Raw genomic sequence first — 19,354 nt, 5'->3', positions numbered from 1 at the left:
GAATTACACCAGATTGAAGCAAGAAACTACATTTAATTCTACTTCCTGAAGCAAAGACAATGAGGTACCTCTGCCAGCTCCAACCCTGCACGGCAGAGCATAAAATCAGTGTGTGTTGCCTGGCTGGAGCTACAGAGACTGGAATGCAACAACCAGAGCTGGCCTCAGCTCGAAGGCATTGCAGCCAATGCCCCAATTCCTTGAAAACTGTGATAGAAGAGCTGCAGTCCCCTCAGCAAGGCCCAGGCCATGGTAATAATTTCATTTCCTGCCGCACTTCCTAAGTTCCAGAACAGAGCAGTGGATCGCTTGAAGCTCCAAAGGGAGACAGTGACTTCCTGAGGAGCAGCACCAGCAAGAGGTGAGGTGCCTCCATCAGTCCTGGCTCCCTCCAGGATCACAATCCAAGGTGGGATGAGTGAATAACTGCTACCATTAATTGTGGCACTTCTGCAGATTGTTTGTCCTTGCCCCAAAACTAATTTTTGAATGTTTTTTTTCCCCTGGAGAAACAAGTCTCCTAGAGAAAGTCAGGTGACTGGAGATGTTTGTCTGAGAGCAGCGGGGACAGTCTTATCCTCCCTCTGCTTCAAAAGGTGGTGCTGAAATCATCTACCCCAACTTGGAGACACTTCCAACTTGCACATAAGAAGGAGTTGGAAGAGGATGAACAAACAGGATGATCAAGCAAATGATCTGAACTCACTTGTTCCGTGAGAAAGGTATGTACATCCTCCCCTTCGGGCAAGTAGTCCTTCCAACTGAGGCCAGACTCCCTCCATAAGGCTCCCACTTTCTTATGGCTCTGAAAAACAAGCAGTTTGTCCATTTAAGGAGCTGAGGGACACCCTGGGAACTCACAGGGGCCAGAATGGTGCAGCTGTGTCAGGAGGAATAAAGGACAGTTCAGCCACCCAACAAACGCCCGGCAATGAGTGAGAACATCCGGAGGCCCCGTGCAAGAGAAACCACATGTGCAATCCCCTGGGTATGCACCCCTTGTCGGGTGGGCAACGCCTTGTGACGGGGAATGGGCAAGGCAGATGTGACACGGGGGGTTTGCAACAACCTCCAAGGTTACCCAGGAGCAGTGACACACGGAACAGGGCACTTTCCCACGGCCTGACACAGAGCTGGCACAGGTGACTCAGATCCCTTTCCTGTCTTACTCCGTTACTCACAATCCCTTGGCTTGACAGTAAGGCTCTGGCAAACTGCTCCTTTGAAAATTCCTCATTTACACACCTGCTTTCTGTGCAGAGATCATGCCTCAAATTCAGGCACATGATCCCGAATTCTCTCTTCAGTTCCTAGAGTTTATGCAAACCTTGAGAGCAGTGCCTTTGAGCACAGACGGTTCTGCCTTTTGCAGCCTCTAATACCACCTGACCTTTGAGCCTCTTGCCTCAGAGAGCACAGTTCTGACACACAGTTCTTACAAGAATAAAAACACTGAGCACAACCAGCTCTTTTCACCCAAATGCTTTGCCAAGTTTCACCTTACAGCACCTGCTCACAGGAGATCACTGAGTAGCCTAAGCCAAGCTGAGAAATGCAGCCTGATTTTAGGTTTACAAAGCAGATTACAATTTTCAGTTTACAATACAGGTTGTTAAGAGACAACTGTGTGCATAGTTCCTGCTGTGATCCATCAAGATCTGGATTAGATGGCTGATGTTACACTGAAATACCAGAGTCCAAGTCTCGGCCTGGACAAGATCATCAAATCAGAAAGCTGTGGCAGAAACAGAGACCCAAGGCTGTGCTTCCACACCTAGAGCACAGCAGCTTTTCTTTCACAGAACAGTTTAAAAAAAAAATGGAATTTGACTGTCCAAACAAGCACAAGACTAAAGTAAATAAATAAAAAGTCACTCTTTGCACTGTTGGACTGAAATGCTCCTGGAACATTCAACCTTACTTGAATGCATGCTTGAAAAAATAATAAAAAAAAAAGGCAAGTGAGGGATTTTACAGGGTTGGAAATTGACACTATCCAAAGTGCAGGATTTAGCTGGATTTAAAAAAAAAAGAAAAAAAGAAAAAAAAGAAAAAAAAGACAAAAATGGAGATGAGTTATAGGGAAACCACCAAACTGGTTGGACACACAGCTGTGAGGTGTGAAAGAGAGCTCTCGGAGTCACGGGGTGAGGAGGTGTCACTACCCCAGTGGTGGGTGAACCTCAAGAGTCGGCAGATTTAGTTTGGATAAGCACACAGCAGTCTGAGGCCATCGGAAGCTTATCCGAACCCTGAGAACCTCTCTGGTCTGCAAGAACAGTTCTCTCGCAAGATTCCCGGCACTTGCTGCTTCTGGTCAGCCCAGAAATCCCTTGAGCATGTCCCTCTTGCAGTATTTCAGCACTCTTAGCTTCTGGGAGAAGCCAGGTGCAAAGGTACCTGCAAAAGGGAAAAGTGATGAGAAAACAAAAAGTTAACTCAACTCTTTGGAACCTCATAAGGCTTGGTTGGAAACTGGGGGTGCGAGGCAGGTTTCCTAAGTTATCTGGACTGGCTGGCCCATCCCTGCACGTCCCCACGTGGGAATGGTGTAGGTTTCATGCACGAACACGAGCGCTGCATCCACTCCTCCCTCCGGAGGACAGGAGCACCAGGGCACTCACCATTTGTTTGCATAGAAGGTGCAAGATTTCAGCAAGCAAGATGCCGGCTCTTCCCACAGGAAGCAAGGGTTTGCTAAATTCTCTAGAATGAAAGAAAAACAGGTGTTTTTCCTTTATAATTTGTATTTGGAATGCAAATCCAGAGGTAGTGATCAAATGGAGGCAGGAATCACCTTTAACTTCTGCCAGAAATGAAGGATTTGATTAATCCAGCACTGCTGAAAAAAACATTTAGTGATGCAGTGACCTTGTCATAATAGGGCTAATTACAAGGACTTGAAATTGGCATCAAAAATATGTTATATTTAATGTAAAATCCATTCATTTTTGTGGGATGCTGCATTTGGGTAGAGGAAAAAGACTTATTTTGTCAATATACTGGTAATAGAAATAGGAACCATTTAATTGGCTCACAGTTAATTCCCAAATATGTAGAGACAGACAGAAATTGTAGGAATTCTGGTCCAGGAAATGATTTCTGATCTTGCAGACAAGGTTTTGTGCCTGTTTAAGGCAGTGCCCAGGTGGTGGAAATACGAAATCTCACAGTTTGGGTAGGGGCACCTTCCACTATCCCAGGTAGCTCCAAGCCAGCTTCCAACCAGGCCTTGGACACTTCCAGGGATGAGGCAGCCACAGCTTCTCTGGGCCAGGGTCCCTCACCCTCACAGGGGGGAATTTATTCAAAATATCCCACGTAACCCAGCCCTCCTTCAGTTACTCCTCTGAGCCCCACAGCCCCTCTGCGATACCTCACTCTCTGCAAGTCTAATTCCCAGAGCCTCTGTGCTCCCAAATGACCCCACTCTACAGCACTGGGATATTTTTAAGGTCAGCTGAAATAAACAGCAGACTTATGGATAAAACCCTTCCCCAAGGGTTGGGGAAGCACCAAGATCCCTTCCCAGCAGAGCTCTCAGGCCGGTGTGGGCCCCCAAGGATGTGGAACAAGTTTTCCATCAGCTCCTGTGGGGAGCTGAGCTTTCAGCATTGCTCATCCTCAACCTGAACACACTGAGAAAACACTGCAGGCACAGCTGGGAAGGCATCACTTACTGTATAAGTTCTCTCATAGAGATTCCTCCTTCTTTTAACATGGGGGTCACCAGCTCAGCCAGGTATAACCAGATATGGGGTATATCTATAGCCATGTCGTCTGCCATCTCCAGGGTCTCAGAAAAACTTTTGAAGGAGGAAAAAACATCAGGTATTAAAAAAAAATAATTGGGAGACATTTCCTTCAAAGAAATCTGCACTTCAAAAATGTTTTGCAACATAAAAGAGGAGTGAAGAGAGAGAGGAGTGAGGAGAATCACAAGGTAACAAAAAAACTATTGCCATTTTATGTGTTTGGTACTTCCAAACTGCCAAGACTGAATTTCTCCATGCAGTAACATGGAGAATATGTGGAAAAGACACCACTTTGTAGATCCAACAGATACATCCAAGAAACCTCAATTTATAATAATTCTTATATCCCAGTACCAAATCATTTGCTAAACAGTAATATCTATAAAACTAAAAAGCATTTTTGTCTGTATATATAAACCATCAAGTAAATGAAACTTTGTTAAAAATATCCAAGCATTTAGGGAAGGGGGTTAATCCTAACAGAATTCCAAGTATAAGGTAAGCAGTGAAATGTCTGTAAGTAAGAGCTCAGTTCAGCAAAGGAGAGTTTCTATCTGCAGCAGGAATTACAGGACTGCTCCCCAGTGATATTCTTTCCAGAATGGCTCAAAACTCTTTTCCCATTAAACCCTTGCAGGTGGCTTCATCCTGTGATCCCTCATTACATGGTCACTCCTCCTGTGTCAGTAAGTGAGGTGGTTTCTGGTGTTCTCCTCAGCACCCACTGAACATCACTTGGCCTTTCCATCATCCTCAGGAGCTGTTTCACATTGTTCATGTCACATTCAGAGCACAGATCCCAATATTTAATCAAGATCCACTTATCCAAACTCTAGGAAGCTCGAGAACAGCTTTAATCACAAGGCATTCTGAGTATGTATCACCTCAAACAAGTCTCTCTGACCATCAGTGCCGTGTGGACACAAATGCATTCCCTGTGGATATAGATTTCTTCAGCTGTTCCATATGGTTTTGAGCTCAGGCTGCCTAAACCTTTCCTGTGAGCTGGATGAAATTCAGGGACAGACACGGGTGGAGGGAGTTACCTCTCGGAGTGGTCAGTGGTACCACAATGACAGGGATTCAAATTAAAGCTAGACACATCCAACTCCTCAGAAACTCAGTACTGAAGGTTTACTTCATCTGCTCCTTCACTGTTGCATTTGTGGCTATCCTTGTTTTATCCCTTCTGCTCTGCACCCCAGCGAGGACTGAGTGCTGCTGGGACCTCCATGGGAACAGGGATTGTTTTAGGACTGGACCCCAGGCTGGGAACACAAAACTCAGGGAGCTGAAGTGAGCCAGCAGCCAAAACTTGGGTCTCTCGAGGCAGGTCCAACCCGTCTGCTGCATCTTCCTCAGCCCCTTGAGGATTTGGCTGCTCCAGGTGAGATGTCCTGAGAAATGGCATCATGTGGGTGAAGCCTTTTTCCCAGAGGGAGAGTGGCTGAGGCTCTGTGGGTGCTCAGGCTCCAGAGCTCCCAGGTACCGATGTAGTGTGAAGGGCTCTGGCTGCCTCCTCTTCCAACTACATTCAGAGATTTGCAAAAGGCAAACAGGGAGAAATGCAGCACAGAACAGGGATCTGAACACACACATTTAAACAGACACCTACAGATCTGCTTCAAAATAAAAGCTGATATAAATATGAACATATTTACGTTCACTAAAGCATCTGAAACACTTTAAAATATATTACACTAATAATATTCCTTATAAATACACCCAGATGATACAGTCCTTCCAAAAGAATGTGTGGAGAGGGCAGGATACCAAAACAAGATCATTTCTCTGCATCATCCATTTGCAAGAAACACTGAGGAAAACAATCTGTGGATTCTCCATGCAGAATACCAACCCCTTGAAGAAATCCTGCTTGCTCAGCTTTCCTGACTGCACCAGCTGATGTAACAACTGGCCCATATGATCCCTGGTGATCTGACTCCGCTCCAGCGTCGACTCCACGCCCACGCGCACAAACACGGGCAGCAGGCTCTGGGCACTCAGCTCCTCCACACACTGCACGGCCTCCTGTGGAATGACACACATCAGTCACTCCTCAGCTGAAAGGCAGCAACAACGTGGCACAGGAGTATTTCCTACTGTAACACTGGGGATTTTTGGTGAAATGAGTGTTTAGTAAGGCTGCCAGGCAAAGTGCTGAATTAGGCTGTAGAACCTCATCACATAATAATAACAAAGACAACACTAATAGCAATAATGGAATTTATACCACTCAGGTAACATTTTTTAAAATATACAATCACATTCCAGGGCTGCTTGGTGACATGGCAGGAGTTGTCTTCTGGATGCCACCAAAATGCCTATTACTGCATCAAACATCAAGCCAAGTCAAAAACAGGGTATCAGGTCAGATTTGTTACTGATCTGACCTGGCACAAATGCCTGTGTTACAAACCCACAGCCCATCAAGACGCAGAAGGGAAGCACTTGGAGGAAGAGCTCCTCTTTCTAAAGCTCCCACTTTCTAACTTAAGCATTTTGCAAACTAAACAAAGAACACACTGAGAGACTTTGAGAATGACTGTCAAAGTCCCACATCAAAAACCTCCATCGCCATCACAAGGACCTTCCAGTGATCTTCTGAGTCCAGCCCACAGATCTCAGTGGCCTTCCTGACCACAGGCACCTGCTCTGTGACTAGTTATGCCTTGAGTTACCCAAACCTGGCAGCCCCAGCTGTGTTTCCTCAGGCCCTGTATGGCTTTTTCCTGCAGGTCAGGAGCCCGGCAGTCCCAGCCTGCATGCTTGGGTTGGAGCTCCTCAGACGGATCCTGCTGTCCCGGGACACACAGGGAACCCTGCTGTCACCAGGGTCACAGCTCAGCAGTTTGAGTTCATGTCAGGTCACACTCTGAGGACCAAACACCTGCAAAGGGCCGTTCCTCTGCTCTACACAGCAGGAACTCATTCATGGGTGGCTGCAGGAACATGAGTTTACGCAGTTAGTCAGAGCTTTTCTGCACCTGAAGAATTCCCTAGTACCAAGTAATTCCTGATGCACACAAGCTGCCACGATTCCACTGACTTTTAATCAGCCCTGCCCTGTCTAATGCAATTCAGATCCATTTCCAGCCAGCCACAGAAACACATCTGCTGTATTGCGAACAGGGAACCAAAGTGGCCCCTTCATCGCAGGGGGAGCCTCTGGAGTCTGTCACAAGCAGGAAAAAAAGCAGAGAGTCATTGGCTCACCAGCCCCTGGGTCACAGGCTAGCTCACTGGAAATCAGAGCAGGTTTTTCCTCTCCAAACCAAGTATTTCATAATTTATCCCAATAACTAGATGTGAACTCTAAACAATCCATCGTGAGAATATTCCTCTTTCCAATTATTAATTGAAAGTCTAATGAAATGGAAGCAGCAGCTCTGCTTTTAGGGTGCCAAACCAGCAACTCCCAAGTGCTGCCATTTCAGACTTGGCAGGTTTTAAAATTTATTTCAGTGAAAGATCAAATGAAACAGCTTTGCAGCCAATGTAACACTTCTTGCAAACTCCCTGGATGAGCTAAAAAACCCATTTACAAGGGAAACAAAATTTCAACCTTTTAACTACGAAGTGATGACAGCTGCTCAGTTATTTCCAATGTTTATTAAATATCCTCTGGAGTGATTTGTTCAATATTTAGTATTGCTTTATCTGCCTCCAGATCAGAACAGCACATGCTTTGATAACTAAATGAAAACCTCTGTTTATTTTCCCATTAGCTTTTCTGCTTCCAAAATTGCTGGTATTATGGAGCTGCTCAGTGATTCATGACAGATACACATCGATCTTGCTACTTAAAACACACAGGCTGGGCTTTTTTTCCTATTACCAGCAGGGCAAAAGACAAGCTTGGGAGACAACTGTCCTGGAAGTGCTCATGAAAGCTGCTGCTGCTGCCTGGATTCTGTTTGGCCCCACCACTTCCACTGCCTCTGTGTGGGCTGGGCCCACAGAGACACATCCTGGAGAGAAATCACTGCAGCCCCTCAGAGCTTTCTGTTAAATGAGGTTTTCATCTTGCTTACCTTAAAATCATTAATATGCAAGAACTCATCAATGATAGATTTGCATTTTCTCTCTATTTCCTCTTCTGATAGTGAAGGCTTTTCTTGCACTGGAGCTGGGGGAGTTTCTGGCTTGGCTGGTGGAAATACAACAACAACAAAATGTTTGGAAAAGGAAAAACAGCATTTAGTGATGGCATTCTGAGAACAGAAGCCACTAGGGCCTGCGTGTCCCCTGTCCCATCTTTGGGCACAGGGTAGTTCTTCGATGTGTCCCTGCCCACAGCAGGGGTTTGGAACTGGGTGAGCTTTAAGGTTCCTTCCAACTCAAACAATTCTGGGCTTCTGTGATTCTTTCCTGGCTGCTTTTCCCCCCATATGAACTCCCAGTTTTTCTGTAATTTGACTTTGCAGGATCACAGCTGGCAGTGGCACAGGTCGAACACATTCAAAGCTCTGCACCAACATTAAATAATTAAAAGCGAGCTGTTACAGCCGAGTTAAAATACACAGACTGCAATGGGCAGCAGCCCAAGGCAATCTCCCAACCACATCCCAAAACCCTGGTCCCCACTGATTGTCAACAACATCCCGAAGCTTCAGGATAGACCTGTGCTGTGGCAGTCCAGGTGTCTCCCTCACTGCAGCAGTTCCCAGATGTTTCCCAGGGAAGGAGCTGAATGCTGTCCTTACTATAAAGGTTCTGTCCACTGGGAACATCACCTGAAGTGTCCCCATTTCCCCACTAACAGATCAGCCCAAGCTGCCAGGAGAGAAAAGCAGGAGCTGCAGGATTGACAAGGTGACAGATGAGTCACCCTGGTGGGTGCCCCCATCCCACTGCACCAGGGCCAGCTCAGAAGGAGGGCTGGTAACAACATGGTGCTAAAAAGCTGCCGTGCACCACCTGTCCCAGACCCAAATCCCTGCCCTGGTCCTGGGGAATGCTTGAAAAGGGTAGATGTGGCTTTACTGGGCACTGAAAAAGCATTCCTGAAGAACTGACACTGATCTAGGGGACTTCATGCCCAGAAGCCATTGGGACAGTGACAGGATGAAAGAGGCAAGACAATGCCATGGGGTGATGTTGTGCTGGTACCCGCAGCCTTTCAGCTCTGCTGGATCCTGCAGAGGAGTGGCGAGAGGGGTAAGTCAGGCCTGCCTGACCCAGCTGTGTCGCCCAACTCGGGAAGGTGCATCCCAGCTGCAGCAGCCGGACACCTCTGCACAGACACCTGTCACTAGTCCTGACAGATTCTCCCTGGTGCCTTTGCACACATTCAGCAATACTCCCTAAGCACAGAGGAGCCGTTACCAGATTCCTTGGCTTTGTTCCTCTCCGCCTCGGTGCTGTTCCTGTCCATCTCCATGCCTCCTGTCAGCTGCTTCACCGTCTCCAGCATCTCCCTGCGCTGCTCCTCCTGGGCCTGGTTGTCCAGCAGCAGCTCCTTGCTGCTGCTGCCCCGGAGGAAGGTGTTGGGCCGGGACAGGGAAGGTGGCAGAGGTTTGTCGTTCTTCTCCCTGCCCGTGCTCCCACGACTGCCCAACAAAACACGCTCAGAGGTTAGAAAAGGCACTCGAGGGCTTCACTGCAGGGAGAAACCACCCCCCAAGCCCCACAGGACTGCTGACTCCGTTTCTTAGAGCTATACCTACAACCAAAATTAACTCAATCCTAGGGATGCACAAACACAAATACTCAGGGTGGACAGGCGCAGGTAATGCTTCCTAGAGGTCATATGGAAAAGCAATGCTCTACAGCACCCATTTTATGCATGGTATAGTGAATTTTATAATTAACACAAGGACTCTGTTTCACTTTGAAATGCTGTGAGAGCTTTAGACTAGGTGTAACAAAGAAGTTCCTCCCTGTGATGGTAGTCACACCCTGGCACAGGTTGCCCAGAGAAGCTGTGGCTACTTCATCCCTGGCAGTGACCAAGGCCAGGTTCGACGGGGCTTGGAGCAAACTGGGATAGTGGAAGGTGTCCCTGTCCATGGCAGGGAATGGGAATGGATCATCTTTCAACTCTCTTCAACCCAAAATATTCTGTGATTCTATGAGAGTTGTATTTTTTACCCATTTATTGAAAAATACCTCCCAAACAACAGGTGACAACAATCTGTCCTATTGTGTTAATGAGTAAGATGGGCAAAATGATCCCAAAACGGAATAATTTCCAGGTAAGCCCAAGTTTTACTTGAAGTGGGAGGGAAAACATTAGAAACAACCCAGGAAAACACTTCAGCAGCTTGTGTGCTCTGGAAGGAAGATCCAGTGACATTTTAAATGAACTGTACATTTATAAAACATATCTAAAGTTAATAAATTATTGAGGATTAATATTGAGGGTAAATATTGAGGGTTTCATGCTCCAAGCTGGTATGGTTGCAGCCCTGAAGGAACTGGAGTGAGAGAGAGGCTCTGCAGTTTTTTGTTGGATGTGAGAGCATGGGCAGGTCACACCTGCTGGGAAGGGTGGGACACAGTTTTATGCCGCATTTCTGCCAGGTTTTAGGTGTGTTTTCCTGGATAAATAAACCTACTGACCTGGATGAATTCACAGCCATTAAATCCAACCTATTTATTACTATATTTTATCTGAAGAGTTTTTAATTTGTTAAACACAACTACCCTTGGATGAAGGGTGAGGCAGAAACAAAAACATTCATCAAAATGGTTTTAAAAATTAATTCCACCTCTCTCTCCTATGGTATTATAAAATACAGGCGTGTTCAAAGCTAACTCAGAGGGGGAAAAGGACCCAGCCATTCCTGGAAAAAAAAGGAATTCTCTTCTTTCCAAGTGCTGGTGCCCAGAGCAGGGGTTGCCAAGAGCAGCAGTGAAGAGCGATAGAGCCACACTCACCTTGTTAAGGCCCTGCGAGAGTCTAGTTCTGAAGATGCAGATGAGGCAGATACTGGGGAGACCGGAGGCTGCAGGGCAGAAAATCTGTTCAGACTTGTGGCACTTGGTCGCAAGGAGTCTGGAGATTGTGAAGACAACACAGAGCAGAGCAACAAGGTCAGGAGCTGCTGATACCTCAGCACCACTGAGCAGTTCAGCCGGAGTGACAGGGACAGAACTGCAGGGAAAACGCTTGTCCTGTCCCACTTCAACCCTTCTTGTCAGAGGGTCACACACAGAGGGGAGGAAAGGAGGCTGAGGGGAGCCCTCATTGGGGCTGTAGCTCCTCCTGACGGGCAGGTCTGATCTCTGCTGTGATCAGGGACAGGATCCAGGGAAGAATCCTGTGCCAGGGGGGTTTAGGTTGGATTTCAGGGAAAGGTTCTTCCCCAGAGGGTGCTGGCACTGCCCAGGCTCCCCAGGGAATGGGCACAGCCCTGAGGCTGCCAGAGCTCCAGGAGTGTTTGGACAGTGGTACCAGGGATGCACAGGTTGGGATTGTTGGGGGTCTGTGCAGGGCCAGGGGTTGAACTCTGATCTCTGTGGGTCCCTTCCAGCTGAGAACATTCCATGGTTCCACCTGAACCTGCTCTTTAGCAGCAAAGCTGAGGGTGAGGGTCCATCCTGACTTACCCATCTCGCTTGCCTTGGCTCCACCACTGCTGCCCTTCCCCCAGCTGCCCAACTGGGCTTTAGGCACGAGCTGAATCTTCTCATCTATTGTGGGCTGTAAAACACATCAGGACGTACAATTACAAGGGCAAATCGTACTGTTTAATAATAAATGGGAGATTTCTTGGCAACAGTCTCAGTCTTGTGTGCACCAAAATACACTTCACGTATTTTTGGAAGACCAAACTGTGACCAAAGACAAAGAACACAAACAACAAAGGGCATCACAAAGAGCCTTTTCCAAATGTCAGTGAGAGACATTCACAGTGAGCAGAAGCTTCTCTTTATTGGGAATTCTGAAGCTCAGTATATCCCTATCTGAAAGATGTTCAGTTTGTTTGTGATGTGTAAACCAGTTTCACTGTCCATCAACTCTCCAGTCACAGCTTTGGGGGATCTGCAGGGCACCAAACAATCCAGAGGGCAAAGGATGACAACAGGTGGCAGAATTTGGAGGGAAGAAGTGATGTCTGGCAAGAAGAGAACATTGATTTTACAATGTTCAGTAGAGAATTTATTGACAAGGAGGTTGTGACCTCACAGATCTCGGGGAGCTCCTCTCTCCTTCGAAAGCAGCTGCTGTGGAACCAGCTCCATTTGTATGGAACAAAGGAGAAGGGCTTTTCCCAGGTGAGCTGTAAGCCCAGGCAGAAGGAGATTGAACCTCTCCTGCTAATGAAGTTTTGGGGACTGTTTTATGACTTTCAGAAGGAACAAACTTATTGGATCTGCAGAAGGGTTGCAGTCTGTCCAGGTACTGTTTTACAGCTCTCCAAGAATCCAGGCACTGAGTGTAAAAATTCAGGGCGAGTGACGTTAAGTGGGACAAGGGAATATTTAGGAGTCAATGATTTATGCAAAGGCCAGACTTTTCCTTGGCAAGAAAACCCGGAGCTGTTCTGAAGTTTGACATAGGAGAAATCTCCAACTTGCCCAGCCTGCAGCCTGGAAAACTGTCCCAAATCCACCAATCTAATGGTGAAATAACAGGAAGAGGCTCTTGTGGAGGATGAAAATGACAGTTTAGCACACACTGGGGGATGCAATCATGCCACCAAGTCAAGAAACATCTAAAAGCAGACACTGCTCTTCCCATTCTACTGGAGCCTACTAAGTCTGGAGTGCTGCTGTTTGTGACACATTAAAGCGGATGCGGCCTCCCTGTTTTACTGAGGAGCAGCATCAGAATAGGGTCTCAAGAACTTGAGGCAGCCAACGTTTTCCAGCAGGTATCTGAGACCCCCAGGTGATGTGTTTGAGACCCATGGAACATGTGTGCTGTGCTGCACCTCCATGTCACACAATACTCTGGCTCACATTTTCATCACTGAATAAAATGTAGATTTTCTCACTGTGAGAGCTTCTGGATTACTAAAAGGACACTGTGAACCTGAGAAAGAAAGTCTGCACACTCCTTTCCCTCAGGACGAAACAGGAACATCCAGAAGATAATGCAGCTTGATTTACACACCGTATTAACTCCGAGGATTAAAAATGTCCCAACCCCAAGTTTTGACCTGTACACACTGTCCCAGTCGTTCCTGGACAAACAGATGTTTTATTGCCCTGGAGGAGGCTTGTGCTGACACCTACCTTGGTGATTTTAAGGAACTTGGTGGGGTCCAGCACTCTGCTGTTCTTTGCCCCCTGCACAGTGTTCCAGCCGCCTTCGTCGACCCGCGGGACACCTGAGGATGACAAACCTCAGCTCACCCTGCTGCTCTGACTGGCAGGGTCCTGCTCAGGAATGTCCTTCACACTGACATGACAAACCAGCCTGCCTGCACGTGTTCCCACAGAACAGCCTGGACATAACAGCTCTCACTCCTTTCAAGGGCTGCTTTTGGAAGGGATGGTTCCTGGCTGATTTCTCTGCATTCCTGTGGGTGCCGGATGTTCACGAGCTCACAGAGGGAGCAGGTGAGATGCCTTCCCTGACCAGAGCTTCACTCACCCCACAATTCCTGCAGCGCTTGGCTGGTCTGATATGGAGCTCCTCAGGCACTCCCAGGCTCCTCACCTTCTCCTGGTGTCACTTTTAGGATAATTATAGACTATATCTATTTTCTTTACACTCTGTTTCAAAGCACTTTCATCTGACAATCCTTAGTACTAAAGAATCCCCAAAATTACTTTCTCCTTGCCCTGCTCTGTCCCAATCATCATTTTCCTAGTCACTCCATCTTCAGATAGTGTCCTGAGGGTCAGGAGCAGTTTAAGGTGACGCCAAGACACTCCCTCAAACAGAGTCAGCACCTCATGACTTCAACAACTAAAGACAACACAGTTACTCCTGAAAATGAGATATTTTTCTCTTTAAAGGAGACTCGGCAGTGCATGAGAATGGATGGCAAACCTGACTCCTAAGTAAAAACCTGTTAGAACAGATTTCTGGCAGCCTGTCACAAAATCAAACTTGGTTTGAATGACTGGAACGCATAAGCACCAATGGCCTGTGGTTAGTTATTTGCACCCATGAGATTTGCCCCTGAAAATCCCCACAGCCAATCCATGCCAGATCTGTTCCTTTTCCAGCCTCTGCCATATCATGCCCCAATTCCCTTTGCTCATTACAATTAGGAAAAAAAACCCCACAGATTTTTTTCCTTTTATGTGGGATTCCCTCTAAGGCTACTGGATGTGAAATGAGTGAAAGGAGCAGCCAACTTGACTTTTACTTTACCCGGTCTCCTCTTGTCTTTGGTCATGAGTTGTTGCACCTTCCTCTGTTCTTCCTGCTCTTCGATCTTGGCTTCTTTATGGATCTGCTCGATGGTCTTGGGGCCCTGGTCTGCTCTCCGTGACACCCAGTTGCACTGAAGCAGCAAAAAAACCCAAACATGTGCTCAGGGAAACTTCCAGGGGAGATCAAACACAGGGAATTTGAACATTGGGAACGAGGCCTCATCCTCCCACCCTTGTCATGCCTTGGAGGGGCTGGAGAAATTCCTGTGGAGGTGGGACACATTATGGACATGGTTATCCCAGCTGCAGAGAGCAGAGCGTTGTATTCAGGTACAGAGACTGCAGCAAAGACCTGACTGAATTTAGGACATGTTAACCCCCAGCCTGCACATTCCCAGCTTCTCTTTCAAGGTTCAGAGGAAAGAGAAGAGCTGCTGTCACTCTCTGTTTATGACTGATACTCTTTGTAGCAGCCTCTCCTCCAAGCTTGAGGGAAAAAAATGAAACCTTGAAAATAAAAAGAAGCAAGAAGTGACTGATTTTAAATGGAAACGGTGCTCTGCACTCCAGGAATGGTGATGGCTGACACAGGAATCCTGCAGAGGAGCAGCTGTCACTCCAAAAACACTCTCCTTGGTTGATGTGTCTTTTCAGCCATGCAGTGCCCAGAACCTCCAAGCCCTGGAATGACCACACTGTCCCTTATCTTATTGCAGCCTCATTTACAGCTCTTGAGATAATTATCTACCTGCAGCCAAAATGGTGACTTCAGCCTCGACACAATCCAAACCAGCTCCCCTGGGGCAGAAATTACAGGTGTTGGGAAGGTTTGTTCCACCCATGGCCAGGTCCTCACCTGCACAGTGTGGGGACCCCCTGCACCACACATGTACTGACCACAGCACCAGGACACCATGGAGACATTTCCTGGCTTTGAACAGCCAGACTTCGGGGAGAAGGGGAACAGATCTTTCCCTAACATCCCACTCGAGCTGGGAATCCCTCCTCCTGCATGAGAGCTTATCCAGCCTGGATATGGAAGGGAACATGACAGACTGGCATGAGAGCTGGGTGTGTTCACATGGAGGAGAGAAGGCCCCAGGGAGACCTTGGAGCCCCTTCCAGGGCTTAAAGGGGCTCCAAGAGAGCTGAAGATGGACTGGGGACAAGGCAGAATGGCTTCCCACTACCAGAGGGCAGGGTCAGATGGGATATTGGGAAGAAATTCTTCCCTGTGAGGGTGGGCAGGCCCTGGCACAGGGTGCCCACAGAAGCTGTGTTTGCCTCTGGATCCCTGGCAGTGCCCAACGCCAGGATGGACAGGGCTGGGAGCACCCTGGGATAGTGGAAGGTGTCCTTGGCCATGGCAGGGGTAGAAGAAGATGATCCTTAAGGTTCCTTCCAACCCAGACTAGTCTGGGCTTCTGTGATTTCGTGCTTTTACTCACTGGAGCTAGGACCTACCAGCCTTAGGTCTATTACATCCTGAAGCATGAACCGAATCCTTGAGGAGGTTTTCCTCTCTTTCACAATCTTCTCCATCTGATTAAAATACTGGTCCATACGGGGCTAGACAAGAAAAACATAATCAGCACGCTGTGGAGAAAAATGAAAGCACTGCCTTGAGGGGCATCCAGTGAGTCCTGCATTCCGGGATACAAGGATGCTCCCCAGAGAGGTGAGTGCTGGGTCTTGTACACTCCTCCAGGATGGATTTGAGGGTGCACAGGGCAGCACCCTCATGCAGGATATGAGGCACAACTGTGCAGGTACTTTCTCTTTAATTACACAAACCATCTACAACCTCTGCACATACATAATAAACATTACATCCATCAAAAATATATCTTAATCTGAGCTTTCCCTCCTCAAATCAGCTGTGTGCTCACCTCAGCCCAAGGAAAACTGGCTCAGGAAACAAAATGGGTACAAAACCAGCCTAAGACACATCATTCCATGATTTATCCTGAGCTGATCCAGGCCAGACTGAGCAGCAGCTCTGGGTCTCTCGGCAAGAACAGATGGGCTCAGCTGTGGGAAAAAACTCCACAAACTCCTTCTCACCCAGAAAATTGTGATGTGGTGGAATCCCAGTAAGCTCACACTAAGACATGAATCCAGATCAGCAGAGAAGCTCCTGTTAGGTCTAAATTTAGGTTTAAATCACCAAGCTCTAAAAAGCTGTTTTCTCAAAATAGGGCCTCTGTTTCAAACAGGAGTTTCAGAGCAGTTTTCTACTGTGTTTCCTGATCTTCACTAAAAACCAGCAAAACCCTTGTCCTTGTAATTAAACAAACAACAAAAAAATCCATTAAAATTTGTGTCTGGCCTTGTCTTGGAAATTTCCAGCTCTGGGTGCAAATGTTTCTGAAGTTAGGAATGATGGGGAAATATTTCCAATGGACTTTGTTTGGAAGTTTTAATTAAACTATGACTAACAGTTCAGCTTCAATAAAAACACGTAATAAAATGTCTACCCCATTAAGAAGGATTCTCTCAGTCTTGACAGAAATAACCAATCCCAAAGACAGGACAGAGGAATCTGGAATTGCTCCCTCGCTCCGTGCCCCGCCATGCCTCAGCTCAAAGGTGCAGAACCAGCAGAGCACCAAAATGTTGGGTTTTACAGTGCTCAAAAAGACCAAAACAGCACCCAGGCCTCGCCCAGCCTGACCTCAGCTTGGAAGTCAGACCTGGTTTTCCTCCTAAAGCACATGGAGAAACTGAATCCTGTGCTGGCACCGTGCCTGGTGCTGCGTTCACAGCACGAGGTGTTTAGCCTGGCACTGCTGATAAACCACATTGTTTTGGTCAATGCTCACAGAACAGTCTGGGAAATTTCTTCCCCTTAAGACTCAGGACTGATCCTCCATGATCCCTGAGATCCAACGAGTGGAGAGGGAACTCCCTGCCTGGGGCAGCTGAACACAATTAGCTCCATTTGATTCCAGAGCAGAGTCCCACTGATTCCTGGCAAAACCCCTGAGTTTTTCATCCCAAGCTTGGTTTTCATGAAGGAGCAGCAGACTGTCTGTGCCAAGAGAAGCTCTTAGAGTGTGCAATGCTCCATGCTACAGATATATTTGCTGGAAAATGGGGAGGAGGGTTCAGGAGTGCTGCAGTTGCAGAATGGCTGCCACATCCCAGCACAATGCGAGACAAGGATAACAAAGAAACACAGACAGCCCTGAGGCTTAGGTGGGGTTTGGACTGGTTAATGAAGGTGTTTTAGATTTAACCTGAACAATACATTTCATCGTGGCTTTTGTAGGTAACATAAACCTTCAACTGGAAATATTAATGTTTTGGGAAGGAAGAGGGACATTCAACTTGGAAAAAGTAAACACTGTGCATTTATGGGCTGTGTGTTTGGATAAAATAGTTGGAAATAACAACTGGAGAACACTGTTGAAAATGATACAGAAATCTACTACAGAACAGGGAGCAAGGCCAGGTCATGATGAAACATCCACAGAGGAGTGGATGATTTCCTCATGCCATATGGAAATTCCTGAAGAAAAAACAAATCTTCAAATAAAAACACTCCACACCCATTCTTCCAGCCCTGCCCAGAGAGCCTCATCCCTCACTACCATTCCTGCCCCACCTTTGCCTTCTCAAAGTCCAGGTCCTTGCCAATGGTCGTGAGCAGGCGGCAAAGGCACTCAAGGGACTCCTCATCGTGGTTTTTCAGCAGCTTCACCACGCAGTCGTGCATGATGGCCTCTGTCAGCATCTTCAGCTTGAAAAGCTCGCCAATGAATTTTATATTCCCAATGGATCTCCGCCGGGCTTTGTCCTTGGCCTCTTCCAGCTCGTCATGGAGCCGCGTCTTCTCCTCTGGCTGTAAAACAGCAAAACCATGTTCACAGTGCACAGAACTCTTTGAAAGATCCAGTTCTATGTTCACTCTTTTTCTCCTAAAGCCCAGAAAGATGCTGGGATAAACCCACTGTCAAGGCAAATATTTTTTATTATCCTCAGGCACAGTGATAGAATGAAAGTCTCAACTCCAAAATCCCCCCAACTGCTGTCTCAAAAGGAAATAATTTTCTGAGGGAGCTCTGAGAACTTATGGAGAAAAACACCACTTACAGTGGTGGCAGCTTCGAGTTCTTTCTGCTTCTTTTCAAAGACATCATCGTCAGCCTTGTCCTTTTCAAATTCCTTCTGGCAGCGATTTAACAGCAACTTACGGAAATTTACTGTGCTCCCAGGTTTGTCTGCCATGGGCACTTTCAGCTGGAGTGAGAAGGAAGAAAAACATCAGCAGAATTAGGGATAAACTTCACAGAGGAGGGGTCATCCATAACATTTATTTTGCACTTCATGTTGAGCTGCGTGGTTCCACAAGGCTGTGAAAATAAAGCCTCACATCAGGATTCCCGGTGGAGTTTTACACTGCAGATGTAACGTCACACTCCAAACTTGGCTGACACCACCTCTGCCCAGGGATGAATTACATTTCCATCCATAGGATCCCTTAGAAACACCCCCTGCTTAAAACCACTCCTGTTCTGTGCTGAAGGCTTAAGCCATATTCCTTCACTGCAAGTCATGAAGGACCTGGGAAAAGGGGGCTCTTTTGTCCCACATTCGCCATCTGAGAATGATCTGTACAAAGCCTGGCCCATATTGAGCTCCCTTGGAACTGACAGACAGAAGGGTGGTGAGGCCCTGGCACAGGGTGCCCAGAGCAGCTGTGGTTGCCTCACCCTGGAAGTGTCCAAGGCCAGGCTGGACAAGGCTTGGAGCAACCTGGGATAGTGGAAGGTGTCCCTGCCCATGGCAGGGGCTGGAATGAGAAGAGCTTTAAGTTCCCTTTCCCACCTTTACTATTCCATGCTTCTGTGATTCCATGAAGTTCCCAAATACGTCTTGTCTTGTGACCAGGTGGAGCAAGGAGTCCTCAACTCCCAACAACTGCTCCAAGCAAATCCCTCTGCCTTGGGCATGGCCAACAAACCAACACTGCACATTAGTTATTCTTACTTACACTCAGAAACTAACATTTAACTCCACAGTTTCTGTCGTTGCCCATCAGCCCATGCTGAACCCTGCCCAGAGGAGTTCCCATGCCGCGGGCCACCCTTACCGTCACCAGGCACCGGCACATGTTGGCGTACGCCACGGAGAAGCTGGGCTCGTCGATGGCCTTCTCAAAGACCAGGTCAATCACTCCCTTCAGCCTCTCCTCCGTGTCCACCGTCAGGTCTGTCACCTGCTTCATGAGCTGGTTGAACATCTGGGGTGTCAGCTTGTTCAAGATGCTTCGTACCTTGCGGAACAGCTCCTGAAGGACAGAAACACTTCAAGTTCAG

General features: G+C 47.4%; 1 protein-coding gene across 10 annotated transcripts in view; it reads right to left on the bottom strand.

Moving 5' to 3' along the window:
- The window catches only part of EIF4G3 (eukaryotic translation initiation factor 4 gamma 3), a 142,745-nt gene that overhangs the window by 4,218 nt on the left and 119,173 nt on the right, over window positions 1–19,354 (bottom strand). For 9 of the 10 annotated variants that reach the window (XM_063417465.1, XM_063417470.1, XM_063417467.1 and 6 more), the window contains 14 exons: window positions 19,129–19,326; window positions 18,129–18,275; window positions 17,641–17,877; window positions 15,498–15,602; window positions 14,032–14,164; window positions 12,942–13,036; window positions 11,310–11,403; window positions 10,638–10,755; window positions 9,084–9,307; window positions 7,790–7,905; window positions 5,614–5,786; window positions 3,681–3,806; window positions 2,625–2,706; window positions 707–805 (listed from right to left, as the gene is read on the bottom strand). In XM_063417465.1, the coding sequence (XP_063273535.1) occupies window positions 707–805; window positions 2,625–2,706; window positions 3,681–3,806; window positions 5,614–5,786; window positions 7,790–7,905; window positions 9,084–9,307; window positions 10,638–10,755; window positions 11,310–11,403; window positions 12,942–13,036; window positions 14,032–14,164; window positions 15,498–15,602; window positions 17,641–17,877; window positions 18,129–18,275; window positions 19,129–19,326 (1,947 nt within the window). Of the gene's footprint in view, window positions 1–706; window positions 2,401–2,624; window positions 2,707–3,680; window positions 3,807–5,613; window positions 5,787–7,789; window positions 7,906–9,083; window positions 9,308–10,637; window positions 10,756–11,309; window positions 11,404–12,941; window positions 13,037–14,031; window positions 14,165–15,497; window positions 15,603–17,640; window positions 17,878–18,128; window positions 18,276–19,128; window positions 19,327–19,354 lie in introns of all 10 variants that reach the window. The other variant, XR_010082838.1, reaches the window with a different exon arrangement.

The sequence above is a fragment of the Prinia subflava genome, chromosome 21 (genome assembly GCF_021018805.1).
Source record: "Prinia subflava isolate CZ2003 ecotype Zambia chromosome 21, Cam_Psub_1.2, whole genome shotgun sequence".
Taxonomy (NCBI): domain Eukaryota; kingdom Metazoa; phylum Chordata; class Aves; order Passeriformes; family Cisticolidae; genus Prinia; species Prinia subflava.
The sequence above is the reverse complement of the archived record's forward strand: the minus strand, read 5'-3'. Positions and strand labels throughout refer to the sequence as shown.